At 39.4% G+C, this 27493-nt stretch overlaps 1 protein-coding gene across 12 annotated transcripts in view; it reads right to left on the bottom strand.

The window, feature by feature from the left end:
- Positions 1-27493, bottom strand: part of TNRC6B (trinucleotide repeat containing adaptor 6B) — a 138046-nt gene that overhangs the window by 23477 nt on the left and 87076 nt on the right. For 10 of the 12 annotated variants that reach the window (XM_041481398.1, XM_041481387.1, XM_041481393.1 and 7 more), the window contains 14 exons: positions 27323-27344; positions 25517-25861; positions 19851-22181; positions 18388-18546; positions 15737-15915; positions 14457-14531; positions 13083-13128; positions 8342-8490; positions 4637-4762; positions 3460-3591; positions 2838-2933; positions 2431-2611; positions 1909-2043; positions 1555-1731 (listed from right to left, as the gene is read on the bottom strand). In XM_041481398.1, the coding sequence (XP_041337332.1) occupies positions 1555-1731; positions 1909-2043; positions 2431-2611; positions 2838-2933; positions 3460-3591; positions 4637-4762; positions 8342-8490; positions 13083-13128; positions 14457-14531; positions 15737-15915; positions 18388-18546; positions 19851-22181; positions 25517-25861; positions 27323-27344 (4153 nt within the window). The remainder of the gene's footprint in view (positions 1-1554; positions 1732-1908; positions 2044-2430; positions 2612-2837; positions 2934-3459; positions 3592-4636; positions 4763-8341; positions 8491-13082; positions 13129-14456; positions 14532-15736; positions 15916-18387; positions 18547-19850; positions 22182-25516; positions 25862-27322; positions 27345-27493) is intronic. The other 2 variants (XM_041481396.1, XM_041481399.1) reach the window with 2 other exon arrangements.

The following is a 27493-nucleotide window of genomic DNA, read 5'->3' as shown; positions in this document are numbered from 1 at the left end:
CTCAGTAAAATTTTATGTTCAGAATTTGTGAACTTCACTTACCCTCTCACAGTGGTGAGGCAGTCAGCAACAAAAAAATTTACTTTTCACTGACAATGGGACTACAGATATCACTAGGGAAGCTCTATGATATCAACAAGGGGCAAAGAGAAGCTATCAAACTTTTAACTTCTGTAACAGTTTTGGCACCAAGAACCTTGCCAAAGCCAGTGGCTGCTCCAAAACTTGGAAACATGGCAGAGCTGATCCTCATGTGTCTCTTGTAACACTCCAAGTAGTACTGTCTTGCTCAGTATAATACAGGGGAATGGTGACTGAGGGAACAAGCTCAGCAACAATGAGTCTGTGAGTGAAGTCTGGTAAAAGATTACATTTTGGGAGTTTCTGAAATTATGAACAGCAACTCCAGTCCAAAAAGCTCCATACTTAACAACCAGGCTGACAGAAGTGTAACACAAACATACCTGTACAGAATGCAGTGAGCAGTATGAAAATTTATGGATGTGCAGAGGTTTTTGAGATAATTAATTCTTTAGCTCTGTTAGCTCATCAGAAGATGTTTTCTTGCTGGAGTTAGACACTGAGGGCTTCCCTCAAAAATCTTCAACTACATTTCCTGCAGTTGTATCTGTCACATAGATTCCTAGGCTTTCTGATGTGAGGTCTGTGCTGCTGCTTTACCCAAGAGATGTACCTGGACTTTTACTTTTTTTGTGCTTGAAGGGATACACAGGAGAGGGTTTGCAGTTAGTAATGTTCTCCTGGAATGCAACTGTCTTCCAGACAAGAGAAAAGTCACAGCACCCACTACTTGCTGATCAGCATCAGTGATTAATCTGTGCAACTTCAAGGACAGCACTCTGTTTAAATGAATGTCTTACACAGAAAATTATGTGTGTATTCAAAGACATATGTACTTTGCCTAGAGAATTTTCTAGCAGCAACATAATATTCTGCCAGTGAAACTACAAAACTTGAAAAATGTGCACCAGCCTGCATGCCAAAAACAAGACACTTCTACCCAAGTCACAAGATTCCTGAGCATAACTGAAGTGTTGCAACCCTTTATGCGACAAGAACAAAGGTGAACCACAACAGTGTGGCTGCTATTCCCACCATCACAAAAAAGCCCTACTTCACATCTTTTTCTTTCTGATTCTACCCTATCAATAATTTTTACACTGTGTCAGTGTAACACAGCACAAATAAGGAATCGGTACAAAAGAGGGGAGATGGTGGTGCGTATTCTACGAACACATGTTTTCATGAAATTTTCTGTAAATGCAAAGATAGATATGAGATATCACAGAAGATATGAGCTCACCTAACAAAAAACACACTACTCAGGTAATTCAGCAGTTAGCTCATATTTAGCTCAGCACTTTTACTGGAAATTCAACATCTATGTTCTACTTTAATGTGGAAGAAATTTCAAAACCAAGATAGGCCAAGCCACCCAAGTATTTTCGTTGCAATGGTTATTTAAGTAAGTATGAAGAGGAAAGGTCCAGCACATCTATCCTAAAGTGAGGACACAACCCCCTTATGTAATACCTGGAGGCCAGCTGGCATTGCTGGATTTACTTCCGATCTTGTTTGTTGGTGGAGATTTGGCAGGTAACCAACTATCACCAGCAGGGCCTGCATGGCTGCTGAGCGGGTCGCCCTGGATTATGTCAAACTGGTTGTAGGGCGATCCTCCACGAGCCTTTCCAGGGGGCACTATTGCACCTGCAGCATGAAAAACCATACATTTACACTCAGGAAAGGTTGGGATCTTCAGGAGTATGATGTATTACCGCAAAAATATTTAAGATGCATACTGGTGAGGCTAGACAGTTTCATCCAAACTATTCCACCTCTGGGAAGATGATCCTATAAGGGCATTCCCAGCATTCCCCCTCTCACCATTTTTGTGCATATTGGCATCTTGTGAAGCCACAGAGGGCAGCCCTTCCATCATAGTCCACTGTTTAAAGCGGGATTCTGTTCCAGCCTCTTTCCCTCCCACCATGCCATAATCCATGCCACTTGAGCCAAAGCCTGTGAAACAAACAAACAAAACAAAACTTAACTGTCATCTTCTGTTTTGTTTTTAAGCATCTTTAAATGGGGAGTCATTGTAATCATAAAAAAAAGGTGGGAAAAAGAAATCGACAACAGCAAAAGGTATACTCAAGGGGCACCTTCCAAATAAGTGTGTTTTGTCAGTATGCCATGGCACGCTTTCTTCATAGGTTTGTCTTGTTCCCATGCAATGAAAAATAATGCAATTTGATTCAAAGTTGACACTTGTCATAACCTTTGCTCTAATGCTTATATATAAATTACTCATTTCTGAACCCAGACATAAGTGACTAACACAATTACCATATTAATAATAAGGAAGCTACAGGCCATGCACCAAACCTACTTGCACAGAGCACTTACCACCTGAACCGTATCCAGGTATCTGCCCTTTGGTCTGTAAATCTGAGAGACCCACATTCAAAGGATTGGGTACCATGCTGTCTAAATGTGGCTTAGGCCCAACAGGGTGGGATGGTGAATGCTTCATGCCAGGCTGCCTCTGCTGCTGCTGCTGCTGGAGGGCACTCACCATACGAGCAATCTGAAATGAAAGAAAAAACTGCTTCAACTATGCTATACTGCAATGCAAATTCCAGTAAACATAAAGAAACAGTGAATTGGAGGAGATACAAAAGACCCTACTCTCCAAAAAGTGCAACATGAAGAGAGCAGATGATGTTACTGAAGCCAGCACCATCTCTACTGCAGACTGCATTTCCCCAGCAAACTTCATAGCTCATATGATTGTCAAAAACAGTGCCACACACCTGTTGCTCCTGCTGTTGTCGCACAGCTTGAGATAACTTTCTCTGGCTCTGTAACAGCTGTTGCTGCTGCTGCTGCTGAAGGAGGAGCTGACAAGCCTACAAGATAAGGGGGGATGGGAAGAGTGAAAATACAGAGCTCGTCAAGTGAAATATAATTGCCAGGAGCTATTCACTAGCAAACGCTTTGCTCAGAACTTAGGTAAACTGTTTCTCATTCCACTCACTCAAAAAAAATGACAATGAATGCATTAGAAGAATACTACATCCTTCACTTAAATATTAAATGCTTCTAATTTAACACTGTGCAACAGAATTACTCGTACCTGCTTTATTATCATCACTATGACTATAAGTCTGAAGAAAACTTCATGAGAAATGAACAAACAACTGCTTTCTGTACAAAAACATGGCTTGGAGTCATGATTAACCCACTGTAATCCAGAATAATTACATGGGCCTATCTGCTGCCTTCTAGCAGGACTTTACTACCCCATATAGCAAAGAGAGAATACTTGTAAAAAATAACATCAGTGGAACAAAGCAGAAATAGAATAAGCATAAAAAGAAAACTCAGCAGACAATTTGCAAACTGTCTTGTCTCACAAGATTACTAGCTACTTACTAATTGAAACTGGGGAATCTGTGGAAGCTGGCTCAGCATGGCAATCTGTTGTGGAGAAAGCTGGGGGCCCATATTGAAAAGACCAGGATTCAAGCCACTGTTGGGAAACTGTTTGAGCATGGAGGCCGAAACCTGCATGGAAACCAGTTACATATCCTGAATGCACTGCTACGAGGAAAAGATGATGAAGTACAAGTATTTCTATACAGGAACAAGTATGACACCAATCTTCAATGGTGTTCTGGGAAAGACATTACAGATTTATTAACACATCACATTTAAACATGCACAATCTGTAACTTGGGCAGAGTGAATACCTCACTTGATTGACAGTACACAGTATTACATGTGCAGATGTAGACACACACACAAAGGTTATTCCCCCAACCAATCAGGTGCAAGAGACTGTACTAAATTAAAATGCTGATATATATGCAGCTAACCAGTAATCACAGTACTGCATTATCACATTAAAAATGTACTGCTTGTCAAGGGAAAAGAAAGGCACTCAGGTAGTCACTGGAGCAAAGAAACAGTGCCTCACAGAAAGAGTTAATCTTTTTGTATATTGAATAAGATACAGTAAAAGACAGGAGTAGGTGGAGAAGAATCCCCCCATTTCTCCCTGCATTACTGGAGAGTTACACAAGTACAATCTCAAGAACTGTTCACCAAGTCCAAAGCAAAAGGTAAACTTCTACAATTGGAGACCCCGAGGTCTTAATCTTAAGCTCTGCAATGTAAATGTAACATGTAGCCCCTTCATCAAACCTCTCTTTTGGAGGGGGGACAGGAAGCACAGGACAAGACTACTTAAAAAAATTAAGCAACCTGTCACACTTCAGAAACACTTTAAGCTTTCACGTTTATTTGTTCTTTTTAAAATACTTTGCAAAAGCCTATATAAGACATAGGATTCCCAAATTCACTTTTGAGGTTTAAAAATACTGGTAGCGAGCATTTACCATCAACTGCCTTGGAATAAGATAGAATGCTAATGCTTTTGCACTGAGTTTTAAGTACTTTCACTATGAATTTTAATGCTTTTATCTTATTCAATTTTTCAATTTCTTAACATCAAATTGAGACCAAGACAGATGTAAAAGTAACCTCAATGATGTGCTCTGAAGGCTGTAGCTCTACTTTTACAAGTAATCAGTTGCTATAAATTCCTTACCTGGGGAGAAAGGAATTGGGGAGGCACTTGCGCCCGGATATTGGGGGAAGGATTTAGTGGCTGCACTGGTGTGTGCATGCCCCTCGATTGTGCTGTGCTGTTTCCAAACAAACCATGATTGCCACCCTATAAAATTAAAGCAGTAGTGAGAAGATGAATCTTGCAGGATAATGGATTTCTCTATGCTAATAGCTACATATCAGTAACAATGAGCCGAGTTACTGACTTAAACAGAGTTCCCTTAGAATTACAGACGTTTGGCTAAAACCAGTAATATTCTACCTGGGTTAAAGCCACTGTACCACATATTTGAGAAGCAGGTTGTTTCTCCTCTAACACTGAAGGGTCATGCTTATCTACTTACTTCAAGACATGACAAATCTAATCTTCTAATATTTTGCACTAGACGTATTGGGAAACGGAAACTGAGTACAAACAACAAACTAAAAACTCCATTCCAACTGGCTTGAAAGTATGGCAAGACTGTGTCAACAAGAATTCTGGTTCCCCATTTTAGAGAAGACAGGTACTTTTCCTGAGTAGGTTGCTGAGGTATCACTCACAAGGCTATTTTTTTTCCTCTGAAGGCCTTTCATTAACTAATGTTATTTTAGAATTCAAATTTCAAATATTTCCCTTCTGCTGTGAAAACTTCAACATTCTGGATTTGGATATTTTCCTTCCCCTTTTCTCCCACTAAATTTGAAGAAAATTTTCAAGTGAGAAAAAGAGTTGTGGGTTTTTTTTTCTCCCAGTGGTTTATTTTCTAACACAAGAATACTTGCTGTCTGAGATTTTTAATGAGAAGTGTTTACTGATTTATAAGCAACTTCTGTAATAAACCCTAAAGCATGAACAAGACCCAAGAAAATTTGTGATTATGTCTCCTGATTTCAGCCTCTTGAGCAGACCTTTTTTGGTACCATTTTTAAAAAAAAAAGCAAGAAATGTTATCAACAGTCTCCTACACTAATTAAGCTACACTCTCTTGCTTCTAAAAGCTGAAGCTCATATTCCAAAGCATCTTTATGTGCCATGAATTTGTCTTTTCAGTTTCAAGACCCTCAGAATTTCCCATCTCCTGCTGTTTATCAGGGTGTCTGTGACATTCAGATACCTGGGGCTCTGAAGAGTATATTTTCCACTCTTCAGCCATCACTCCCTATTCTGCCTGTCTATGCTGACCCAACATTATTCCCAACGGAGATTGTGCAGGCCTTCACAAAAACCTTTCCTTCCCTTATATATCAGGATTTCATAAATCCTATCATTACACTGTGCATAATACTCCTACCATTAGTACTGTGCATCCTCTGCTATCCTTTTGCTCAAACACAAATCTCTCCTCCTGCTTCTACACTGGCAGCACTATGGATTGCCTCATTCACCTGCATCCCCCTCCACCAAAAGTATCTTCTCCTTCAGAAGCAACTCCTAAGCATGCAGGAAGACAAACAAAAAACCCCAAAAGACAAGGTTTTATTCTAGAAAGAGCCAGATGGAGTCGAGTACACATTACAATTTTTGAGAGGCCTTGAAGCTGCAGTTGCACTTTCATCTCTCTCTAACTCCTCTCTGTAACATCCTCTCTTTAACAAGAGTTCTGCATACCGAGATCAACAACATGCCTGCAAATTTTGGACTTAATCTGATGTTCAACACTGTGTCACACAGAAACAGAGAGACAACACAAAGAAACACCATCATGTTAGGCATATGACTACATAAGCTAGACCAGCTGCAATAATTAAGTACTGTTCTTTCATTTCCCAGTATTCTTAAAATATTTTCTTCTAGAATAATGCAGAACATAATAGCCAGAAATTCTTCCAAACTGCATTTAATCACTTCACTACTTCCTCACCATTTCCCTGTACATAGTAATATCGCTACTTCAAGAATTTTTAAAGACTACTAAATCAATCCTTACTTTGAACTGTGAGGAAGGGAGAAGGGGAACAGGCACAATGCTAACTCACTGCAACTTTTTACAGGCACATTTCTACATACAAGGTCTTTGAGTGGAGTCTGAAAAACTTCAGTGTTGGGTTTGATGAGGCAAATCAACAGGCTCTAACTGGGTTTTAAGCCAGCAATTAAAGGATACCACTAACTTCACGACTTCTGAAAAGCACATCCACCTGCCGCTGCACCGCGATTTAGGAAGAGGCCAACAAAACCAGACCATTTGGTTCTGATGCTAGGAATCAAAGTGGACTAATTCTCCATGACCTGAGGCAGCTGAAATTTCCATTAACAATTGCAATCTATTCAGCAGAAAAACAAATGCAAGCAACCAACTAACCAGGATTAAGCCCAGGTTGCAGCCTTATAACAATGCATCTTATAAGGTGGCCTGCTTACTTGTCTAGCAGCGAAGTTTTGGGGACTGAGCCCTGAGCCGATTGCCCCAAGGCCGACGTTGGATAGTGTGGAACCAGAGGGAGACAGCTTGTAGCTGGGAGAAGGGGAGAAGGGAGAGCAGGGAGCCTCATCCCCAAGGCACCCATCTTGATTGGAGAAAGGCAAAGTCAGCTGAAGCAGCAGTTAGCCAACAGCAGGAGTTGGTTAGTGAAGCAATAGAACGCAAGAGGAGAGAAAGAGGGACGGTGAGTGACTAGGAAGAAGCAAAGTTACTTTGTAATAGCAGTTACAAGGACAAAACTCCTGATTCAAATTATTGCTTGACAATTAAGACTTTGGTTCAAGGAGATACTCTTAAGTTTTCTTTTTAAAAATACATTTTTAACTCTCATGAAATTCATTTCTGATAGTGGCTATTACCACTACAGAAGCAGACAAATTTTGAATGAATTCCTAATGTTAGCACACACCTACCAGCATAATTTGTTAGGAAACGCATTAGCTTTGTTCATGGTATTTATTAATTATGCCACCAGAGGGAGTTGACAAAATTGCTTTTTGGCTTGTTATACCAAAATGGAGGAGTTAAAAAATTCCTAGACAGTTAACACGCCTTCAGAATTTTTAAACCGAATTTGTTTTCCATTTTACATGTGGTAAACTGTATCTAAAAAAAACCAAAACAGCCCTAGAGCATTCTGCATCTATTGGACATTATCCAGTTCATAATGTGAAGCAATTAATATTTGATAATAACAGTGAAAGCTTCTGTTTAAAATAGGCAAGAATATGAAAGAAACACTATCATAACATACAACAGATGTCACAGAGAAACAGATGTCGTACAGAAGCTTACAGTACACGGACATACAGCATAAGGGGTTGTGGAATTTAGAAAGGGTGTTTCCAATAAATGCCAGACATGAAAGAAGAAAAATATTCGGAAGACTGTGATTACTTATATTTACTTAGATCTCAACCAATTTCCTTTACAGTAAATGACTGTAGTTAGTAGCCAGAAGAATCATCATGATGAAACCTGTAATGAATTTTATTGCTACCAGTAGCTTATCCTTCCAAGAAAAAAGAAAGGAATTTGTCTACATCAAAACCAGTCTATTCTGGAATAAAAAGCCTCACTCTCTACAATTTTGTTTGTCTGTGCACACCTGACACCTGTTTTATACACACATTCGTTCTACCAATAAAACTACCCCACACCTTTTACTACTGAGCTCATTCAGGGTTATTCAATATCTAGCACTTGTGGAGAACTAAGGTAAAAACTGGGATCTTGAACACAGAGGTTGATATTAATTTATCTAAATATATTTCTCTCACCTTCTCAAAATAAGGCCCACTATCTGTGGTTCCCATGTCTTTGGAATTAGGTGGACGGAACCCAGATCGATCCTTTCTCATCATGTCATTAAAATCCCCGAGATTCACAGCTCGTTTATCTACCTCAAACTTCTTATCTGGGAGACCACCTGTAAAAAAAAGAAAAATATTAGTGCAAATAATCTCATGACAGCAGGTTCACAGCCAAATAAATACTCTTTAAGATCAGGGTAATAATTACATCTGTCTTATAATTTAGCACAGCTACAGTTGGTATTAATTGTGTTGAAAAATAAATGTAGGAAGTTTCATTTAACACTGAACATGCCAATTTACTTTATAAAGTTTAATGTGAAGTATTTATTAAAATTTATGTCAAGATATACACATGAACATTTCAACTAATTATATGAATTAATATACCTAGTTCTCTATGTCTCCCAAAACCTGCACTGTAATTTTTTGGGATTCAGTATGTAGAAAGACTACTATTTAAGTTCTCCACGTATTCTGCTTAGCTTCTGCTGGGTTTGACATTGAGAAATTATTTGAGATCATTTGAAAAATTTGGTCACATGCACATTATTTGGTCAAGATTGTCTTACAGTCACATGAACTTAATTCTTAAACGCAAGACATGAACAGGTATACTCTAACTTCAGACAAACAACCAATTTCCTTCAGCTGTAAACAATAACCCAACCAGTAACAGAGACACTTCTCAAACACCCTCTAAAGTCTCCTGCCATTGTTTAGTCAGTAACTTGGTGAAGTACGAGATGTCAATAACAGATGACCAAACTGAAACATACATGGTGAAGAAGACATTGATTTTCTCTAAAAGCTTTACCAACAGCCAGAGGGCTGACTGGAAGAAGTTTTCCACATTACACACTGAACTGTTGCCAAGGAACAATCTTTTTGGTCAAATGTGGCACTTGTAAGCTATTAGAGCATATTGCTATGTTGAAGTAGATGGAAAAAAATCTTTGTTTTAAAATATGGATGTGACAGAAATGAGCTTTACTGGTATTTTTAAAGAATGGTGTTTAGTTAGTAGCACAGATGGTCTTTCCAAGAATCATTTTAAAAACATGTCAGCACAATTAACAAGAAACTCTGTGACTTTTCCAAAGGAAGTTGGTGATAACCTACCCTACCAATGACAAAACACTGAACCTTTACAGAGCAGACAGCTAATCACTTTAACACCTTCAAGACAGCGTTTTTCTGAAAAACAGCATCTCTTCTTAATGTCCAATCCCAATCTATTAATATTCACAGCGATGCCACTGCCAAGAAGCTGTGAAACTGACCACTAATAGAATGGGTTTTGCTTACCCACACAGCTTTCAAAGCTGATCCAGCTTCATCATCTCAGATGCCTTAAACATCATTTATCACAAGACAGTTGACAAATCACCTACATATCTTAGCTTGTAACTGGAGTCACACTGACCTTGATGAGCTTGTGGTTCTCTGATCCCTTTCTAACATATCCTGAAAGCTGCAACTGGCTCTGCAAAAGCACTCACAAAGTGTCACAAACAGCTCAATGCTGTCAATACCTACATCAAACCATGGCACACCATGCCAGCAATGTGCTACTAAAAGGCTCATGTGCTTTAATTCCACACAGGAAGCCCTGGCCATTAGTTGCTTGAAAAGAAACTGAAAGCGAGGCACAGTTGCATCACTGTCTGAAATGAAACTGGGTCAATGCCAGCACAAGATGACTAAGCCACAGAAACACCCTTCCTTCTCTCTGGTTATCCTGATGATCCAATCAGCTCCTCAAACATTACTGAATGATGCCTTGTAAAATACACAGGGCATTAGAAGAGCACCTCTGAAGGCCTGAAGCACAGATTTGCATGCCACTTAGTGCTGAGGCAGCTGCTTAAACCTCCAGTATAAACAAGGCCTCACTGAGAGAAATGATTGCATTCCTGTATCTCATTCATAGAAAATTCTAATGCAACCTTGAAATGTGCTGTGTGAGTCTTGTCCTTTGAACTTGTCAACTAAAGGTATAAATAACGGAGGGGGCTAAAGAATAAGCTTTACCTTATGTAGTACAAGACAACTGACAAAATGTGAGAAGTTTGAATTACCCTCTACAGTAGGCAAAAACACTTGTGTATGCATAAATATGAAGCCCCAAATTCTCTACATGCAGAAACACAGAACAAGTTAAAAGTTACATCATCTTCATAAAAAAAGACCCTATCAGTTCTTGGATTTTTCCCACTATTAAGAGTTGAGAAAAACACTGAAAAATGCAAAATCAAACAAGGACTTGGAAGATAATGTTCACTCCCTAATGTGTGAAAGAAACTTCTAGTAAGTACATCTTCCCCACCACACACACAGAGCTTAAAGAAAAAGAAATGTGAATTCCATGCAGAATTATATAATATGATCCTGCACTGGGAAGTAGGAGACACAAACTGCTGCTGAGCAAAGTTACCTAAAACATTTGTTAACAAGAGACTCAACATGGTGAAAATAGATACACTTAATGAGGCAACCCAAATGGAGAAAACCATTTGAAACATTTTCTGCTTGACCACAAAAACATTATAAAGATAATGACTATACCTTTACCATATATTTACCTCATCCAAGCCTACTGAACACCCACATGCACTTAGATATCGAGGCGCTTCATCTGAATGCTACATAAGTTACAGGTTTGTAACATATTTACAATAGCCAGCTGCACAAATTACATTTGTAATGCAATTTAGAAACAGCAATTTTTAAATTAATTTCTCAGCATTTACAGGTGATTTGAGAATTCTCTGATTTGCAGAGGTTTTAACTAATATATTAAAAAATAGAAAAAGGTGATTGTCAAAAGAAAATACAAAATATTAACTGCTTCTGACAAGCTACTTTACTGTAGCGAACTTTATATCTCAGAACTTACAGAATAGGAGATATTTCAATGGGGAAAAGAAAAGTTATATCCTATTTTCAAAGTAGACAAGCCATTCATTAAAGAGATTTGATAGAAGAAGAGGTACATCTGCCTCAGACATGTTATCGATCCATCTCTTTTCTGTCCTGGTCAGTAAATAAAAGTATTACTCTAGCACTTGAAATAAAGGGAACACGCTTTTCAAACAAGGAGACTGAGACTAATGTAGTAAGAATTACTGACAGGGCATGATGATCAGTGCCAAGGTGCTCCAAGCATACCAAAGCCAACGTTTTCTTTGACATATGTGGTCTCCAAGCACAGATTTAACTCTGTGCATTTATCCATAAATTAGGAAAACATCATGCTGGCATCGTATCTGTCAGAAAAACATGGTATGCTGTAATCTTGAGTGAAAACCAGCTGAAGAACAAGCCTACCTCATAAGTCCAACTTTTAAAGTTTAGAAGTAGACCTGGGCTGAGCAAAACAGCTTATAGCTTTCCACAAACGCCATAAGCAACAGGAGCAAAACTGCTAAATAGAAAAGTAACAGAAAAACCTACAAAGATGTGTTACATTCTCAGCCTTTGAAACGGAATACAAGCCATAATAAATGGCTCCACCTAAGATCAAGGGATGCCACCATTAATGGGCACATTTAACTTCAGAAGTGCAACATATCAAGGTAAAAGATGCAGCCTTTCTGCATCCTTTCAAGGGTTTTTCTGAGCAGCAGTCATCTCAGAAGCTTAAGAAGCTCAAGGCCCTAGGGTCCTTGAAAGTTCCAAAGGATCCTTAATATGGAGATAAAAAAACTAAGAGAGCTATAATCAACATAATCCAGGCTACCATCCTCTAGATTGGTATATGCTTAGATCTGCTTTTTACCCGCAGCATCTGAAGGCAGGTGAGAACTGAACACCCATGACGGCGACTGAACTCCACCTAGACCTTCTTTAGAGAAGCATGATACAATCAGAGCCTGAATTCTAGGGAGGATGCATGAGGCCAAACTGGACAGATCAAAAAACTGTTACCTTTCACAAAACTGTATCATTACCATATAAATAAACATTTTTATCATCTCGTACTGAGATCCTTCATTACTTCAGAGGAAGACAGCAATTTTGGGAAAAATGAACAACTGAATCCTCTATGAAGTGTGACAGAAATGTAAGAATGTAATGGACTCTAAGCTGACAGACACTGCATCTGTCTGGATTGTATCAGAATACCAAATCCAGACCAAGTATTAGATGCAAGTAAGTCTTGACTTCCACAGTTCTGCCTTTGGTACCACACAGCCCATGATGCTTAAGCTATGCAGCAATTGTGGTGAAGCTATCCAGAACATAAAATCTAGTTCTACTGAAAAGTAATTTGTAATGGCCTGAGGCATGCAACTGAAGAAATCAATGACAGAAGATAATTTTTTCCTCTCAGATCACCTCCACAAAGCAGTAGTAAATGGGATGTCCTACTGGCAGGAGGGAAAACAGTACTCTTACCACCAAATGAAAAAGTTTTTCACTTTCCTGAAACAGTAACAATGAATACAAACTTAAAAGATTAAAACAGTCTTAAAGATGTCTCTGTCCCAAGTTATAGCTCTCCTCTGTACAGGTATATATCATAATCTTGCACACCAGAGTCAAAGCTCACAGACAAGTCAGAAGATGCTTTGTACTCTACCCTTATATTATGAGGAGTGCTAAAATTAAGAATCAAACCCTTCCAGAGTACAGCAGGTCATCCTCATAAAAACACTACACGTGATCTCACATTTCAAATGCATTGCAATTAAAATATACGCACCTACAGACAAGTCCATCTTACTGCCTGGAATGTCGTCAGTTTGACTCTGGAGGGAAAAAAAAAAACACAATTCAGTTCTGACCTCTATTCAATGCTGAGAAATATTTCAGAAAGGTGGAATGCAGGAAGAACATGTTTGTGCTAATCAAAGTTTTACTTTAAACTGAAACTGAACACAAGGGTTTCTGATATCACCCGGGACACACTTTGCCTCAACCCCCTAATGCTGTGCATGGCAAGTTTACCCATGTGAAAGCAGACACACAAAGGCAGCAGTGGAACAAGATGGACACAGAGCCGCTCCATAAATGAACCTCTGGCCTTGTGCTCCAGCCCTTGAGTGACGAAACACTGAAAATAGTGGCCAAAATGACAGCTCATCTTCATGACCTGTCATGCCATCAAATCTTGAAATGTACTGCCATGGGATTCTTCAGCTGGCAGTCTGGGACAGGGCGTTCCCATAGCTTTCAGAAGCATCTACTGTCTAGCAAACTGAATTAGAGCTTGAGAGCCAAAAGGCTTTGCAAACTAATCCTAAGCATGTCAGTGTCTTGTGCAGCCTTAGACTCTCACACAAACTCTGTATTGTTATCTTCTGCTAGCTAATATTACATTGTATTCCTGCTTCACAGGATGACAACTGGAACAACATTCTGCAAAATATTTTACAAATCAGCTTGTCAGAAGTTACTTTATATAAAAAATTATATAGAATTATTTTTTAAATACTTTCCTACGGTTCTGTCCTTTTCTCAATGATGTGATATTTATTTATTCACTTTACCAAACAATCTTTACTTATGGATTCATAATGAGCCCTTTTTTTTTTCTAAAAAGACCCTGCTGTACTTCAATATAAATTCAGCCAAGACAGACACAGAGCTATAAATCTCCTTTTCTGATAGATGGCTGAGATTCAGAATGAGTCCCTTGGACATATCACAGATATCTGACACTACAGACAGGAGCTTCTATCTTAAGTCCTCTAAACAGCATGTTATGAAAATAAAACTAAAAAACCCAAACTCAAAAACAAAGCAACAAAAAACCCCACCCCACACTAAAAAGCAACAATCCTCCCACCCCAAAACCAACCAAACAAAATAAGAAAACACACATCCCCCTCCCAAATCTATTACTTGCAAGGAAACTGCAACCTCAGAGCAGGAGCTATCATAAAGTAACTTTAGGAATCAAAGTAGATTTAAGGTTTTTCTGAGAAGCCATTCTGAGCCAGCTACTACAGGTATTATAATCAACATCCCAGCATAGCAGATGCAGTTAAATAACTGTGAAACAGTTGATATTTTGACTTATTTAAAGCTTACAGTTCTTTCACAAAGCTGCACTTTTTAAAAAAAAATTACTTACTAGCAAGCCCATATTTGAAAACTGTTTGGATAAAGGGTTCATCCACGAATCACTATTTCCTCCTTTTAATGCACACTGAAAAAAAAAAAAAGGATAAAAGCATTTTTAAGAAACTTCTTGATTCCTTAAATTCTTCTTTATCCTTGAGATGTGCATGTTTAAAATGAAAATTCTGGTACCAGAGAAACTCATCTCCTGAAAAAATAACTAAGTATTTACATGTTTGGAAACATTTACCAAATATTGTGTCTTGTACAATTGCCCACTGTTAGATCTTCCAAACTGGCTGAACATTGTCATTTAGAATGTTTATCACACCTTCAGTTTCATTCTGCAATCTGGAAAGATGTGTGAACATTGTTTATTTTTTCTTCTGTTACAGTTTAATACATTCTTTAATCCAGTGCATTCAGAGGCAGATTACTTCCTTTCTTCCCTTTAGCATGGTGTCTCTTACACAGGCACTGTGCTAAACCAGGATCTCTTCTTGGCCTCAATGTAATTCAGAGATCACCAAAACCAATACTAACACAGTTCAACAGTGAAACAATTTTCAGTTTTTCTGGTGGTTCAAGTAAAAAAGCTTTAAAAGAGGAAAAAAGTCTCTGAGAATAATTTCTGTGAAACATGAATTGTAAAACTCCCTATCATACCACAACAGTATTTCCATGTCTTAGGAAACTGCTGTGCCTTGCCTTTTGAGTCTGCCCTACCTATTTCATGAGAAGCAGACACACCATAGTCCTTCTAATATTAATACAGTAACAAGGTTTACTGTACTAAAGAACTTCAATGAAAACAAACCTTAAAAAGAAATTTACTCAGGACTACAGCCAAGCTCCTGCTCCTGTTTGAGGCCAAATGTCAACAACAACAAACGTAAGTCAGACATAAATCCAACGGTTAGAAATAAGAAGTTCATGTGCCAAAAGGACTGTGGAATGCAAACTTCAACAGGCTGTGCAAGAACAACAGCAGCAGCCTAACAGAGATGTGTCAGCAAGAGAAGAGAAATAGCCTTGGGATACTTATTTTCATTTAGTAATGGCTGTGCAGCTTACAAACCAAAAGAATTTGACACCTACTGGAAGATTTATTAGTCATAACAGGTGTAATATATTAAAGCAAATCCAAAAAACTCCCCTTTTTTGTACCAGTTTAAGAGGCAGCTTGCTGAAGCTCTGCAAAACCTTCTTAAAAAATAACTACATAATGCTCTAACATATCAGTCAGACTGTTTTCAGACAACACAGTAGTAATGAGTCATCCAAGCATTTTACCTTCATTTGTGTTTTCTTTCCTCCTTGTCCCCAGCTTGTTGAGTTGTGGGAGGAACTGCTTCCCTGAGAGCCTGCTGTGTTCCAGACTCCTCCCTCCTCCTCCTCTTCCCAGCTGGAATGACGTGTTCCTGTCACTGGCCCATCACTCTCTCCCCAGCCATCTTGCATAGATTTAGAACCTTTAGAAAAAAAAACAACAAAAAAAGAGCTCAAAAGCAGTCTACAATACCATGCAGCTGGTGATGTGACACTGCAACATTGGCTGAGATCATCAGAATCACAAAGGAACTGAAAAAATAAATTCAAAAATGTGTCTTCACTCTTAACAGCTGTAACAACTTGTGCACGAATTCCAAAACCCAAGAGATTTGGTGGCATGTTCACATGTCATGTTGTGCAACTATTTTAAAGAAATGTCAAACCTTTAAAGATATAATAGCAATAGGGACCTCTAATACAGATACAGCTTAATTTAAAAGGCAACCTACTATTTTTGAGTGCAAATGAAAGCCTTCAAAGCACACACAAAAAACAGGGGTGCTGAAGACTCTGGTTCAGGTGGTTTACCAATTAATTCCTCTCTCACTTCAAAACTTCCCCTTGCCATAAAATTACTCTTCCATAAAATTACTAAAACAACTTTTAAGTAGAATCTGAAGGCAAACAACTCACATGTCTGAATATAAAAAAGTCAGGAACTGCAATTAGTCTACCATGGGGATCTCTACCCTGACCATAATGAAAGTAAGGACAGCAGCATTTTATGGCAGTTTAAGAGATACCTTAAAATGCATCATAAATAAACATTCAGATACTTGAGAGGAAACAGCTTTTTAAAGTCTGTTCAATTGGGTACTGAGGGCTGCTTATGAAACATACTGGTCTAAGTGCAAAAAATCTACCTCTTGGCCCTCTAATCCTGCTACTTAGACAGAAAAGGCTACATTAAAGTATTATGACTGCAGAGTCAAGAACACAATCTGGAAATGTTATACTGGGTAGTCCCTGCAGCTTTAATTTATTTCTGGTGACAGTGCTTAAATATATACTATGCTACTACATGACCAGAGATTATTTTTCTACACTGACCGTGCTCTAGGACTCTTGAACATGAATCTGGACAGTGATGTAAAGATGACTCGTTTGTATGACATCAGCTTAATTTTTTGCATTTGTTGAGTAAGGAGATACCAAGAGCCATAGAACAAATGAAATTTTCAAGGTAAAAAAAAAAAAGGTATTACAGAAAACAATTTATTCCTATTTCTGCCAGAATATTCTTATGCAATGCTGGCAAAAATACGTAAATGTAGTTTTTTAAACAGGTGGATACTGAATACTGATCTATGCTTCTTTCCTTAGCTTCAAACTGATTTTTTTCCTTTTTCTGATCACAGCTAGTCTGTATCCTGTCCCTAGATTGTGCTCTAGAGCAGGGGACAGCTCACATACAGAAGAGCATGTGTAGGTTGCAGTTCTTTGGCACACATACAGACCAGTCATGGTAAGCAAGCAACCATGTATAGTCTTAAAGGACTCTATTAAGCATTAACCAATCAACAGAATTTTCAACAGATCAGCTTCAGAAGTTCTTATTTTGGTCACATTTAGGTATCTTTCTATAGATAAAAGAAGACAGCCATCTAAAATCAGCTTAGCATCCTCAAAATGCCAAGTCTGTGAGGCAGGCATGGGAAGCCTGTCATCCACAAAAGCCTGCTGTAACAGTGACACTAAGGAAGCAAAGCTTTTTTGTTCCACAAATGGCCAAAGTATTTAATTGGCATGGGAGGAAGGGAGAGTGACCCAGCAGCAAACTATCTACACAGCACTTCATTTCAAACAATTACATGTTGCAAAAGCAACTTCTGGGCTGGAAACAGTTTTACAGTAGGCATCATCAAGTCAAGTTCAGTAACACCATCACCAGCAGTTCCTACAGGAAACTTCACATCCAAATGTTACTGACTTTGGCAATAACATTGCTTTTGTTTGTTGTTTTTTCCTTAAAATAAGTGAAATAAAAATTATACAAACAACTTAGATCATCAAGAATAATACCCCTAAAAACTCTTAATATAGCAAAATTTTAACTTTGAAGTAAATTTTCAAAATATTTCAACATCTCATGCATGAAAGACACTGCGATAGGCATTTAGGTTCTACTACAAAGTGCAGTTCTTAAGAGTTACAATTTTTCTCACTTATTCAATTAAAAAAAAAAAAAACAAAAACAACATTCAAAGCCAAGTTGCATTATCAAAGCACAGATGATAATGTAACGGCCTCCACAGTGAAATTTGCCAGTACTGTGCATGCTGTTTGCTGATATGATCAGAAAAGGTGACTTATCATGTAACAAGTATGCAACCAGAAAAAAGAGAAAAATACACATTTCCTTACTGTGTTTCAGCACTTCCAGAATCAGAGTTGCACATTTAATTGCTTAGTTAGGCAATTTTTTACTACCTTAAAAGACAAAGTTTCAGTCACTGACAAACACTTAATACTCATTCATCAAAATCCTATAAAAACATTCAACACTGCTTTTAGGCCTCAGATAATTCCTCCACAGGTGAGCTATGTCAAAAGGCCAAACACAAAAATCTCCAAGTCAATTGCAAGGAAACAGGTGTCTGGCCTATACTCACTAGATTTCATGGCATTCGGGGCGTTGGAAGGTGCATTCCCCCAGCCTGTAGTCGATGCTCCTGTGTCATCTACTTCACCCCACCCGGGACTGGTTTCATTTGGCTCACCCCAGGCGGACGTACCATTATCTGGAGCAGGTGGAGTGCTTTTGCTCCAGACTGCACAGAGGAGAAAGAGGTTTCATTACAGACCATTTAGACAACGAACTGTTTACTGCAGTGCAGCACCACGTCATTAATTTACTGCTTCGTTCTTCTTGTTGAGAACTTTGGCTTCTCAGCAGCGTGGGTGCAACAGAATTGACAATCATTCACAACTAATTTAGAGTGGGCACTGACCTCCAGGGATGGAAAGGAAGAGAATGCTATGATGAGTAATACTCTTCTCCCAGATTAAACATGAACCCCACATTTAATACTGTCCTCCTATTTCTGAACTTTTGTGACTAATTACAAGCATCTAACTTAGGGGTTTATATACTGACTACAGGATATATTTGCAGTACATATTAAATCAAGACAGAGTTCTTTAAAGTGTCTTTGAGTCAGAGGAAAAGATTACATAACAATAATTTCTTAATCCATTTCCAGGCTATGTAACTTTTCCTTGTCCTTATTCCAATGAAGAATATATTTCTCCAAGTATTTTTTTATCACACAGCAAAGCCAAACTTGACTAAGAAAACTGTCACAGACGTACTCCATTTCAAGTGTTAACTGAGTGTTTCAGAGCTAAATGTTTTTCACTAAAAATAAGTAAAGATTTTCTCCCCATTTCTCTAATAATTAAATATAAAAAATGCTATTTAGTCCAGAGAAAGGGACGCTCAGGGGAGACCTTACTGCTCTCTACAAATATGTGAAAGCAGGCTGTAGCCACATTGGGGGCAGTCTCTTTTCCCAAGTAACAAGAAATAGGACAAGAGGAAATGGCCTCAAGTTGCACCAGGGCAGGTTTCAAATGGATATTAGGAAAAACTTTTCACCAAAAGGATTGTCCAGCACTGGAACAGGTTGCCCAGGGAAGTGGTTGAGTCACCATCCCTAGAGATATTTATAAGACCTGCAGATTTTGCACTGAGGAACATAGTTTAGTCGTGGACTGAGCAAGTGTTGGGCTTATTAAGTTTATGGCTGGACTCAGTCTTAAAGGTTTTTGACTCTGCAATTTAACCTGTTCTTCAGAGCTCAAATTTAATATGCAGATTTGTCAGCTAACAAACTTTTTTTTTCCTGGCAAAGTGACCAGTATTGAGATCACAGTTACTGAAGCATAACAAGCAGAGGACTGATGGATTCAAATTTTAAAGACACTTTAAATACAGAACCAAATGGTCAAATAAGAATTTGGTTTTCTTTATAGAATAAAGCTATTAAGAATTGGTGACTACAAGCATCTCTCTTATGCATTAAGTTTACAATCAAATATAGGAACTTGCTGAAGAAAGGAACAAGATTAGTACCTGATGCTTGTGATTTGCTAGTCATTGGAGTAGGCAGGCTCTGCTCCCGTGGGGCCTGTCCTCCTTGTGAGTTCTTGTCCCACAAATTCACATTCTTGTAGTTATAACTGCTAGGATCTCCCCACGCTGAAGTGCCATCATCAATATCCATTTTTCGACTGATTGACTGTGGAGAAGGTTCTTCCCAGCCACTAGGCTCCTCCTCTTTGGGGGCAGCTGGCTGTGGTCCGTTGTTCCAGTTTGAGTTTGGAGGCCGCCCATTACTTGGAGTTTGGGGCGGTGGACCCCAGGAACCAGAAGTCTCCTGCTGCTGCTGCTGCTGGTGCTGTTGCTGCTGCTTGTTCCAGGAGTTGGGCTGTCGACCCGTCTCGTTCCATGTTGAAGTTCTTTTACAATCGTCCCATCCACCCTTTGAAGCAGAGCTTGTATTTGCACCATTACCCCAAGTTCCAATCTCATTTTGCCCACCTTCACCCCAACCAGACACTGGCTTGTTTCCTGCACTTTCCCAGTTACTGTTTTTTGTTTGGTCAACTTCCTCTCCCCAACCGTTCTTTCCAGAAGACCATCCTTGATTACTTTGCCGTCCACCCCACCCCTGATCCTTACTAGAGCTGTCATTCCAAGAGGAAGATGATTTTTCTTCTTGCCTTCCTCCTCCCCAGTTAGAAGAATTGGAGTTCTTATAGTCATTCCATCCTCCAGTATTTTTGGGGTCCTTCCACTCTGTTGGGGTTGAGAGCTCACCCCATCCAGACTTGTTTTGATTGCTTTGGCTGGGTACATCGCCCCAGCCCCCTGAGTTCTTTGTCTGTGTGGCAGAGCTCTCCCACCCCTCAGTTCCTTTATCAGACTTCCCCTCGGGTCGTGGCATCTCTTCAATATCCCACACGGTATCTTGCTTAATTTGAGTCTGGCCCCAGCCAGTGTTTGAAAGCACTCGGGGGTCCAAGTCAGTCCTGCTCAGCAAAGTCTGCAGGACTGCCTGGCAATCAGGATGCGTAGGCCTGTATGATCGGCGTCCAGAATTGTGACTGTCACTACTTCCTGCTTTGTGGTTGCTTCCAGTGCTTTGACCTCCAACCTCACTTCCTGCAGAGCTGGAAGATCTTCCCCAACAGGGAGCCTGGGAATTGCCTTGGTTTTCAGGAAGAGGGTGGCCTTTTTGATTGTCCCATGCTCCAGTGCTAGAATTTGGTTGGTTTGGACCACTCCACTCTCCAATCTTCAGTTCATCAGACCCAGACAGCTGTTTCCATTCTCCCTGAGAGACCCCAGATGTTAATTTGTTCCCTTCACCCCATTTGCTTTCATTTGCATGCTGAGGGCCAAAGTTCCAAGACCCACCACCCGTAGACCGGTTATTGTTTTCCCAAGAATCACTTCTTGACCCATTAGGTTTTTGAACAGAAGCTCCTTTCCAGGAGTCCTCTCTATCCTTTCCATTGTTCCCATGGTTTCCAGAATTGCTCTGCCCAGAGACTGTTTCAGTTCCAGAAGACCCCCTAGATGTACCCCAAGATCCAACACTCCCAGTCTTTCTTTCTCCAGTGCTTTGAGAAGGGGTGTCAGTGCTCCTGGAAGGGTTCCCCAAGCCCATTTCAAAGGGCATTCCCTTATTCTCCATAGGGTTTGGTGAACTTAAGTTCAAGGAGTTAGTGTTTCCATTTTTTGGTCCATCAGTGTTATGAATTTGAGCCTGTTCTCTGCCAGAGACAAAGTTAACACCCGCATTTTCCATCTTTGACTGCTGTTCCCTAGAGGTCTGACCTACTGTGCTAATCTGTGCATTGGAGCTACCACTATCAGATTCCAGAGTTCCTTTCCTAGAATTGCCCTCTTGAACCAGTGCTGGCCAAGCAGATGGGTTGCTATTTGGGTTAAAGTTGCTGAAACCAGAACCGGGACTGATTCTGTCTTGTCCACTCAAGTTCCTCCAATTACCAAGTCCATTGTTACTCTCGGCAGCAGGGTTGGAAGATTGAACAGATTTAGCCTTGGGATCAGATTTCCAGGCCCCAAGATTACATTCGTTTCCAGCGCTTCCAGACTGGCACTGGCTTCCTTTTCCTTTGTTACTAGTGGTGCTTCCTGGCAGAGCGTTCTTCTCCAAGCCAGGGTTCGAGGCACTGTTGTTATCGGTGGTGTTTTCGGAAGAAGACTCAGCATCTTTGCTGGCAATACAAGGCCACTCTTCCATGTCAGACCCGTCTACAATCACCTTGTCCCAGATGTGAGTTGGGTTGGCGTTGGTGCCGCTGTTGGAGGAGGCTCCAGGACCCCAAGTGGAATTTGCATAATTTGAAGCAGCAGCACCTCCAATTGCTGAATCTAAAAGAAAATAAACAACAAAACACCCAAAAAGGTCATTAGTAATCCGTATTATTTACAAGCATAGAACATCAGATTTTTGACATCAGTTATCCCACTTATTTTGCAGAGCATAAACTCCATAGTAACAGCTGCAGCAGTATTCATAAGTGAATATATACTGTTACTACCAGTACCAGCTCATATGACAACTTCCATGAAAATAACACAAACAGCTTAAAAAACTGGGTAACTCCCCTCCCAGACTCAATTCCTGTGTTATATATTCCAAAGTAAAGATCACAATTTCTGGTTGCTAATACTTTCAATAAAAGGTAAGATCAGCTTTCAGTGTCTGTCTGAGGCTTCCAGTTCATTAGTTTAAACAATGAACATCCAATGAATGCCTTCCAGATCCCCCTTCACTGAGGGCCACCAGTGAGGATCCAGACTTTACAGCAAAGGTTAAGACTCCCTTGTAAGCTTTGAATATTGATGAACAGTAGTTTGTCTTCAACCACTAAGCCCCACCCACCAAGATTCAAAAGATCAAGCAGTTCCCAAGTACATTCTGTTCCTTCTGTTGCTTTAACCTCAAATGCAAACTGAACAATAGCAAGGAAGTATGACTCCACTGATATTTTTATCCGTCTATCTTTTTAGCACAGAGTAACCCTTTTCTTCCCTTCCAATTAAAAAACTTTTTGATTACACAGATCACAGGAAGAACTTAAAGAGGACAAAGACAAGATCAAAAGACTGCAAAGTTTTGAACTTAGAGATGTTTCAGCCAATGAATGATGCATAGGCAGCTCTGAACTTAGCAAGATCTTCAAATCAGTGACTTCAACAGAACATTTAATTTCTGTGAAGACGTTCTAAAAGTATTAAGACTGAGTCGCTTGCTCACCTATAGCATGCTAAGACACAATTTAACGGATTGTTTTATAAAACCAGCCTTCCCTTGCTGTTTTGACAGTGGTAATAATTGTAACTATTGAAAGGCTTCCACCATTAAAATTTAAATATTTCTGTCCAAAACTGTCTTGTATGTCCTGAATTACCATTGGTATTGTAAGAATTACATAGAACACCCATCATCTCAGTCTCCTGCATTGGTATGAGACAATAGTATACTTGGTGTCATCTTTCAGGGCACTAGTTTTGCCAGAAGGATTTCAATCCTGGTAGAAAAAGGTCGATGTGAAGGAGGATTACATGTTGACTTTTAGTATTATCCTCACCAACACCACCTATGACCATCTGGCAAATACAAAAATGTGAGCAAGTAGGTAAGCTGCATGATCTTCCCCACTGGGAACCTGCTTTTGTTTTCTTTCATGTGGCATGAGTTTAACCATAGTATCAGTGCATACATGCTCCACCAAACTGGGCCAAAACCGAAGTTCAGTTTGTCACCAGCCAGATGTGAGGCGGGATCAGCAATGCGTGAGGCGGGTAACACTGCACTTCCACAAGCACTTTGATGAGCACCTAGAGAGCCCCAGTGTCTCTCTTGCTCAGCTGCTCATTCCCACTCCTCTGGCACACCTACATTCCCATATGCTAGCATCTATGTTCTCACTGATATTCAGCTGGGTGAATGGGTAAAAGTCATCCAGACTGAAATCAACTTTAAAAACCAACCTGATTTAATTTTAATACAAGTCAGACCCCCAGCCCAGTTAACTTGTTATGGTGTAGAAAAATGGATGAGCTGAGGCAGGTCTCAAGGACCCTGGTCTCTCCTGACTTACAACAGGATAATGCAACTAACCACTGGCTAATACAGCCATGTAACCTCTTAGTTGTCAATGCACCTTAAATGAAGTGTAAAAACATGAGAATGTGTAACACCAAATTTCAACCTCAGAAGAACAAATATTAAGTGTCAAATAAATACATACAACTTAAATAAAATACTTCAAAATGGTCCTCATATATTACACCCAACAGCAAAAAAAAAAATTGTTACTCATAATAAGTTTTGAAAACTTTTAGAGTGCTTCACTAACACAAATTTTCCTTAGTCAGTCTACTACAGTAACTGTGAAGGCACACCAGTACCAGGATTTTATACAGGAACCATAGACTTGAGTGCATGTTTTGTTTCAGGTGTTTTATCAAAATAAGTAATCTCCAAGACATCTGTTTTTAGACTGGTAAGTTAAATTTTTGCCAGTGTAATTTGACTTTCACCTTTTCCTTTATTAAACAGCCATTATCAAAGACATGATAAATACTCTGACAAACAGGAATTCAAATATATGGCTAGAGCTACAAATGAATTCAAGTAGTGAAGCCACAAGACAAATGGAATTATTAGTTTTCCTAGAAATTGTATTTAACAAGGATAGCCATCCCACCTAGCTCACTTGGTTCTGGTACAAGTCGCCTGTTTTTAATTCCAAACCACAGAAAACTAAAAAAAGCTTGATTTCCATGATGGTAAAAAAAATCATGATCCCATTGATCTGGCATGATTTTCAAAGAAAACTCAGACATACTGGTATTGTTACTTTATTCTTCTTGAATTTCAAGTATTTAATAGTTCTTTTTAAAATAGTCTTACTTTTAGAATTGAAGCTGTCCTTGACTTTACGTGTCACCTAAGTCTTTCTTTAGAAGGCAGATATTTTGAGTGGAATTTTGTTTGTTCTGCTATTATAATCAAAGACGAAATATTACAGCTACTGCAATTCACCAAGGGTCTAAAAAAATTCAGGAGCAGCTATAACTTCCCCATGCTCACCAAACAACTCTAAAAACAATTTATCTTCTGGAATACAAAATGAATGGAAAAGTAAAAACAGAACAATCACCACTTGTACAAAAAGGCTTAGCTAAATGTAAGAAGTAAGATTACTACCAAAAAACAGAAGTGAGGAGCAATAGGTCATCTTTGTGTTTCATCCAGACAGGACGTGACAGACACCTGCCCTTTGCAGACCTGGCATCTGCAAGTCTGTTTTACGAGATGATACAAAAATGTGACAAGACAGGAAATACATGTCAAAGCAACCTGAAGAGCCATTAGGAACTACTCAGTGACAACCATAAAATGCTGTTTATTTATGCCTCGCTTGCAGAACATATTTATACCTTGCTGCAGAACATTTCAGCAACCAATTAAAACCACTCAAAACATACTTAAAAAAATTAAACCTCTCATTCCATCTAGCAGAAAAAATTATATCCATTGCTGCCAATAGCAGCCTGTACACTGAAACAGCAGAAGCCCCCCAAGAGCAACCTGAGTTTTGTTACATAATGACAGGCTTATGCACATTTTCAGCCATCCCTTTTCTGCCATGCACCAACACCTTCCTTTAATACCATTTATCATCATCACTTGCCTGTTGCAGTCCCACTGTCGCTCTGCAGCAGTGCTCCTGTTACTGGTTGTGCGTTGTTTGGGTTTGCTCCTGGTGCTGCTGGGGAGGGAGGCCCTGCTCCACCCCCAAGGAGCATGCAGGATGGCGGAGGGGGCTGCCCACGTTTCAGTAACACTTTGTGGTCCTGCTGGCAACGGAATCGCGGCGGCACCTCCCGAGGCATGTAGCGGGCGGCGCTTGGCGGTTGTCCGTTCGGCACTGCCACCCTTTTGGCATTGTTGCCACCATTGACTGGTGGCGATGGAGAGTTGCCAATTGGGCTGGCAGCCACTGGTTGGCTTAAACTTGGTTTCGTCACTTCGGGCACTGAAAAACAGGAAGGATGAAAATCAGAAGTTTTTCCACTTAAACCTGTGCTAGCTACAAGAACTCACTGCGACTCTTTGTTTTCATTATTTTATCTCTGAAATACTGTGCAGCTTCCACCTTCCCAACAACAAAAAACAATTTCAAGAAGCAGGAATAAGCAGCAGCAGCATGTGCAACTCTGTAGTCTAGGATGAAACTCTACATTGATCAATTTTGCTCTAAGCCCAAAATTTCTTGCAAATGTAAAGTTGGCCAAGAATATACCCTAGACAGTGACTAATTTTAAAATGTGAGTAGTCAAATACAACTGGCTCCACCTTCCTGATCTTCAACTGGTTTTTGGATTGTTATGCATCATCATCTTTATGGGAAATCTGAAATTAGAACCCAAGTTTTCACCTGTTTTCTAGGCTACACAGCCACTGCCTAAACAAACAAAAAGATGGGCAATAACCTGCCTCTTTTTGGATTCAGAGGTAACAAATCTCAGTTGTCTGTGCTGCTCTTGTGCAAGGCAGTAATAGCTGACTTTCACCCAAAAGACAGTCCTACACAGAGCAACGATATCTGGCTCACTTAAGGTTGCCCTGATGGTCACCAGGTGCCTCTCTAAGCAAAGATAAGCTGCTTCTGAGGACTATTATGTACTGGAGATAAAAATCACAAATCTTTGAGGAGCTAACACCATCACAAAATTTGCTTAAGAGACTCTAGACAAACTAACCATAATTAGTCAAACTTTTACAAATGTGAGATCAACACAAGTGGGTCTCTCTTTGGCAACATGAACACACTATTCTCCACATTTTATTTTCATAAGGGTTTTCAGATTTCTCTAGATAGACTTCATTGCCCAAACCCCTAAAAGGTGTTGTTAGCCATTCAATCAAGTTAATATTTTAGTCCTTTTCTTTCACTAATGGCAACTTCCCCACAAAATTTATCAAAAACTGATATACAAAACAAGATTAAATATATTTTTACAACAGCTCAATTATTTAGTTCGACTTTCAAGACAGTCACTCATCAGTCCTGCCTACTGGACTTTTATGTGCCTGAATTCAAGTTTCCAAACCCAAGTCATTTTCATTCATTTTGGTACCTCACTATAAGCAGTACTTTTGCTGTCTTTCATTCCCTTTATAAAGATGGTTTCAGTCTAAAACCATAAAGATGGTTATTTGTCTAAAACCGTTGTAAAACAGAGAACTGAGTATTTCAGCTAAGCTATCTTGTCCACAATCCTCATTTTTAATTCAAGTATTTAGATGCTGACAACACATCTGCAGAATCGTTGCAGCTTCTCCATTTTAATCACCTCAGCTTATTTCTTCTGAATACTCATATTCAGCGTTTCATCTTTACTCATATGTCCCCTTCCTTTTCTAACAGTTTTGGTAAAGATCTGAATCTTGGCTCAAGTCAGTAAAAGTACTCCTTAGGATTAAAGATTCTTACCTTTGGTTTTTTGATCTGTGACCTGCAAATTAAGAGCAAGAATGTAAATAGAGTTTTGAGCAGTGCAAAACAAACATTGTACACGTTGTGCTAAATCACAGCCTTAATATATTAGTAAAAGAACAGAATTTGTTGTTGAATGAAAACAACCATCTGATTAACTAAGTCTAA

Source organism: Pyrgilauda ruficollis, unplaced genomic scaffold (assembly GCF_017590135.1).
Source record: "Pyrgilauda ruficollis isolate IOZ18807 unplaced genomic scaffold, ASM1759013v1 scaffold56, whole genome shotgun sequence".
Classification (NCBI taxonomy): Eukaryota; Metazoa; Chordata; class Aves; order Passeriformes; family Passeridae; genus Pyrgilauda; species Pyrgilauda ruficollis.
The sequence above is the reverse complement of the archived record's forward strand: the minus strand, read 5'-3'. Positions and strand labels throughout refer to the sequence as shown.